Source organism: Sinocyclocheilus rhinocerous, unplaced genomic scaffold (assembly GCF_001515625.1).
Source record: "Sinocyclocheilus rhinocerous isolate Xijiao unplaced genomic scaffold, SAMN03320098_v1.1 scaffold55, whole genome shotgun sequence".
Taxonomy (NCBI): domain Eukaryota; kingdom Metazoa; phylum Chordata; class Actinopteri; order Cypriniformes; family Cyprinidae; genus Sinocyclocheilus; species Sinocyclocheilus rhinocerous.
This window is the reverse complement of record NW_015647461.1, coordinates 1,361,629-1,366,482: the sequence shown is the minus strand read 5'-3', so window position 1 is coordinate 1,366,482 and position 4,854 is coordinate 1,361,629. Positions and strand designations below refer to the sequence as shown.

General features: G+C 36.8%; 1 protein-coding gene across 1 annotated transcript in view; it reads left to right on the top strand.

Annotated features, from left to right (window-relative positions):
- The window catches only part of LOC107709177 (ubiquitin carboxyl-terminal hydrolase 13-like), a 17,169-nt gene extending 15,103 nt beyond the window's left edge, over nt 1-2,066 (top strand). Inside the window, exons 14-15 of the mRNA XM_016513589.1 lie at nt 1,647-1,839; nt 1,960-2,066. Of these exons, the coding sequence (XP_016369075.1) occupies nt 1,647-1,839; nt 1,960-2,066 (300 nt within the window). The remainder of the gene's footprint in view (nt 1-1,646; nt 1,840-1,959) is intronic.
- Nucleotides 2,067-4,854: the final 2,788 nt, after the last annotated feature.

The following is a 4,854-nucleotide window of genomic DNA, read 5'->3' as shown; positions in this document are numbered from 1 at the left end:
CTTGCAGGACGTTTTGATACCGTTCTTTATTCATGGCAGTGTTTTTGGGCGGAATTATGAGAGAGCCCACTCCCTTGGTTGAAAAGCAACCCCACACATGGATGGTCTCAGGATGCTTCACTGTTGGCACGTCAGAGGACACATGGTAGCGTTCACCTTTTCTCCAAACAATCGATTTTCTAGATGTCCCAAACAGTCGGAAGGTAGCTTCATCAGAGAAAATAACTTTGCACCAGTCTTCTACTGTACAATCCTTGTACTTCCTGCAGAATTTCAGTCTGCCCTTGACGTTTTTCTTGGAGAGATAAAGTTCTTGATGATCCGGTAAATGGTTAGCAATTTCCTTGCATGTGAGTCCATTTTGATGTACCGCGATGATGGCTGCACGTGTTTCTTTGGAAGTAACCATTGCTAATAAGAACACAATGATTGGAAGTGCTTCGTCCCTCCTTTTATAGCAATCAGTCTGCTCTTACAATCTAATTAGTATGATAGTGATTTCACCTGACTAGTACTCATTCACACTTTCACATGTGCTGCTGATATGATTAGTCAATTAATGTTAGCTGGTCATTTTGTGTCAGGATCAAAAAACAGTGAAATTAGTTTTTTTTGTGAAAAGTTCATTTTTTGGCCAATTAAGCTTTTAGGAATTATTTAAAATGCATCTGATCACTCTACACAATAATCTAGAAACAATGTGAATGAACACAACAGCTTAAGCAGCAAACTTTGCAAAACACAAAATTTATGCCACTGCCAAAACTTTTGGCCATGACTGTAGAGTAATAGCTGCTGAAAGTTTAGCATTGCCATCACAGGAATAAATTACATTTTAAAATATAGCCTATTAAAAGTTATTTTAAAATATTACTCAAATAAATGCAATAAGTGAACACAAGACTTCTTTCATACAAAACATCTTTAAAAAGTGCATTTTACACAGTTGTACTTGAGTTGCTCCATAATTTCCTCTTTAATATTTTGAATTTTTAGTTTTCAGTTCAGTTTTAATGAACTGTATAACTCCTAGTGTAACCTCTCAGATCTTCTTGTCAAGTGTTTAAACATTATTCCTTCAAAGTAGGACCTGCTTCTTCTTGGATATTTCCTTTTGTGTTTTAGACATTGTGATGGTGTTTTTCAAGTCTGTGATATCTGTGTATGTGTGTGTAAAAATAGCCTCTCAAGCAGCCAATAATAGCGCAGTAACAAGTGGACGTCTTTAACCTACGTCGTCCACATTTGTCCAGGAAAGGATGAGGGCGTCAGGACTTATTTGCTTTCAGTGCTGGCATTTGCAGTGAATCACGGTGCTATTTCAGATTAGTGCCTATGCCTAAATGAGTCTTTTGACCACGCTAGAATGACCTCAGTTAAATCAAGGACTTTCGACTGGTCTGAGCAATTTAAAAATGGCTCTTTGCCTGAGGATATCATTTTGGTGTTCGGTGTTTTCTTGTGAAATTAAAGCTTGCCATGTTTTTTGTCCAGTTAGGTTGTTAGTTACCTACACATTATTGGTCTGTGAATTTAGCTGTTCTCAAGTGATGAGAGTATTTTGTCTGAGTTACAATGAATAAACAACGAGTTACAATACCATGAGGTCACATTTTGTCTGTATTCTACTTCTTGTCTGACTACAGAACAACAACTTGGAGCGTGCGCTTGACTGGATATTCACACACCCAGACTGTGAGGACGAGAGTGAGGCTATGTCAGACACGGCAGACACAGAGCCGAACGATAACAGCTTCTCAAACGCCAATGCCCACAGCAACTCCTCTCTGTCTCCAGATCAGGACCTGTCCAGCCCCCGTGTCAGAGACGGACCCGGGCGTAAGTGCTTACAGAATACTGAGTTCAACAAACAGTGGTCAACACATACTGAGGATTACACTGTCTGCATACATTGCTGGTTTGATATTTCATTGCTGATGTTGTTTTTCTTTTTCAAAGGTTACGAATTGTTTGCCTTCATCAGTCACATGGGAGCATCCACAATGTCTGGTCATTATGTGTGTCATATGAAAAAAGAGGGCAGGTATGCTGATTATAATGTGTGATATTTATTTACACATTTTCATTTTGTGCATGTGTTACAATCAGACTGATTGTGGACGGACTGATTGCAGAGGGTATCGTTTGTTGTTGACAAGCACAAAATAATTCTTTGGATAATGTAGAACAGAAAAAAAATATAAAAAAGATTGAATTCTTAGAAAGTGTATGAGTATAAATGTTTTTTTAAAACATGTATAAATGTTAAAATGATAAAGAAAATAAAAATATATTTTAAATTTAAAATATATATATATAAAAAACACATTTTAAATAAAAAAGTACAACTGTTTTAACCAACGTGTCATCCATCTGAGTTTTGTTTATTTGTTCGTCTCGTGTCTGCTTTAAAGGTACAGTGGGGTGCGTGCAATTTTAGGTATGCAGATTATTTTCCTAATATATTCTCAAATTATTTGTTATATTTCTCTTTGAATACTTTAAGCTCCTGTGCCAGTATTTTCCGGACGTACTTCTTTTAAAAATATAATGTGTGCCTGCATTTACAAATGTTTTTACTGCCATCTCAGCAGAATGTACTCACTGCAATTAATTTCATATCCTTTGGGTTTTACAGTTGTTCAACAACAACAACAAAAAATCTGTCGGAATGGATTTCAAATAGAGATCACGTTAAGTGGATTTTGTGGGAGCTGCAATCGATCCAAAACATAATGTGATTATATCACAAAAATGTTTGAATCATGCCCATACAGGAAAAAAAGTGTTAGCAGGCATGTTTATTGAAATATTGGACTATGGTCCTTGTTTGGTAGGTCTTAGTTTGCTGTTAGATATTTATTCTAGCATTCAGATTGATCCACGTATGTGGCACCATCGACTTATTCTTTAAAGGAATATAGTTCACCCAAAAATGAATATTTCCTGAAAATCGACGTCCAAGATGTAGATGAGTTTGTTTCTTTATCAAAACAGATTTTTGCAGAAATTTAGCATTCACTTTCTCACCAATGGATCCACTGCAGTGAATGGGTGCCGTCAGAATGAGAGTCCAAACAGCTGAAAAAACACTGCAGTAATCCACACGACTCCAGTACATCAATTAACATTTTGTGAAATGAAAAGCTGCATGTTTGTAAGAAACACACACTTCGCAAGATGTTAACAGATGGGCTCGAGACATGTGTGATGCTTTTATCAGCAGTCTGGACTTTCATTCTGACGGCACCCATTCACTGCAGAGGATCCATTGATGAGAAAGTGATGTAATGCTAAATTTCTCCAAATCTGTTTCAATGAAAAAACAAACTCATCTACTTCTTAGATGGCCTGAGGGTGAGTACATTTTCATTTTTTAGTGTACTAGTCCTTTAATGGAGGTTTATTCTACCCAGCAGCACACATTTGTTCAGTTTCCATACCTTTAGGCAGAAGTGAACTTGTACTTTTATGATTTTTTTTCATATTCAAGAACATTGAGCCTCATTTATTGGCATGGCTTGAAGAATATTTCACTTGTACAATATCATCACATTCAACTTTATGATAGCTTTCAGTCAGTCAGTCTGTGATAGCTGACCAGAAAATGCAGCGATCTTCATGCAATGTTCAAGTGCTTTACTTCGATCATATCTGAAGCCGTTTAAAGGCTGGGATGCATTTGAAATTGTTCCATTTCATTGACTTCCAGTCTCAAAGAATGTACAACTGTTTTTATCCCGTACCTAAGCAATATGTGATGACATACTGCATATAAAGCTGAATTATATGCAGTGTCATACATAGAACTATCTCAGATACATGTATGTATTGGTGCTCAGTGTTACCAAATCTCAAGCTCTTAAGCTTTATGACATATCTGAAAAAACGTGGCTCCGCCTCCATCACCCTTTACCAATTTCAGACCTTAGACATTTAATTTATTTGCTGAAAAAGTGTGTTGTTAACAAACAAAAGCCGAATACGTTCTTGGCAAGTATCCTTTAAAGTGTTTTATTACGCTGTGAGCCTCAGACTGAAGGTTAGTGCTGATTTAAAATTGAATATTCATTGTTTTATGACATAATCTCACTCAGGCTGAGGTGGGGCCTGTTCATCTCGATTTATTTCAACTGAATGTTGCACATTCTGTTGTAGATTGTATCCTGTCATGTTTATTTATGTTGTGCACTACCTTTTATGTTGGGAGTTCAGTGTCTTTGTTCCTTCACCTCGTGTTGTGCATGTGTCTTATCCATCCGAGGTTCTCTCGCTCTTTCTCTCCTTCTCTTTCTTACTTTGAATGAATATTCATACCCATTTCCTCCTGCTTCTCTTTCTGTCTCTTTTTGGGTGTGAAAGTGGATGCTTTTACCCCACCTTTCTCAAACATGCCTTGATTTATTTTTCAGTATGTGCACTAAAAATCAGAGGTTAGTCAGTTGACACTATGCAATATACTCTTATTGATCTTTAGCGGGTTCTGTTTTTCATGGAACTGAAGGGTTCAGTGTCTTTGTTCCTTCACCTCGTGTTGTGCATGTGTCTTATCCATCCGAGGTTCTCTCGCTCTTTCTCTCCTTCTCTTTCTTACTTTGAATGAATATTCATACCCATTTCCTCCTGCTTCTCTTTCTGTCTCTTTTTGGGTGTGAAAGTGGATGCTTTTACCCCACCTTTCTCAAACATGCCTTGATTTATTTTTCAGTATGTGCACTAAAAATCAGAGGTTAGTCAGTAGACATTATGCAATATACTCTTATTGATCTTTAGCGGGTTCTGTTTTTCATGGAACTGAAGGTCAAGTGGTACATTTTTATTGTTTATCTTCTTTTTTTTTTTTTTTTTTTTTTT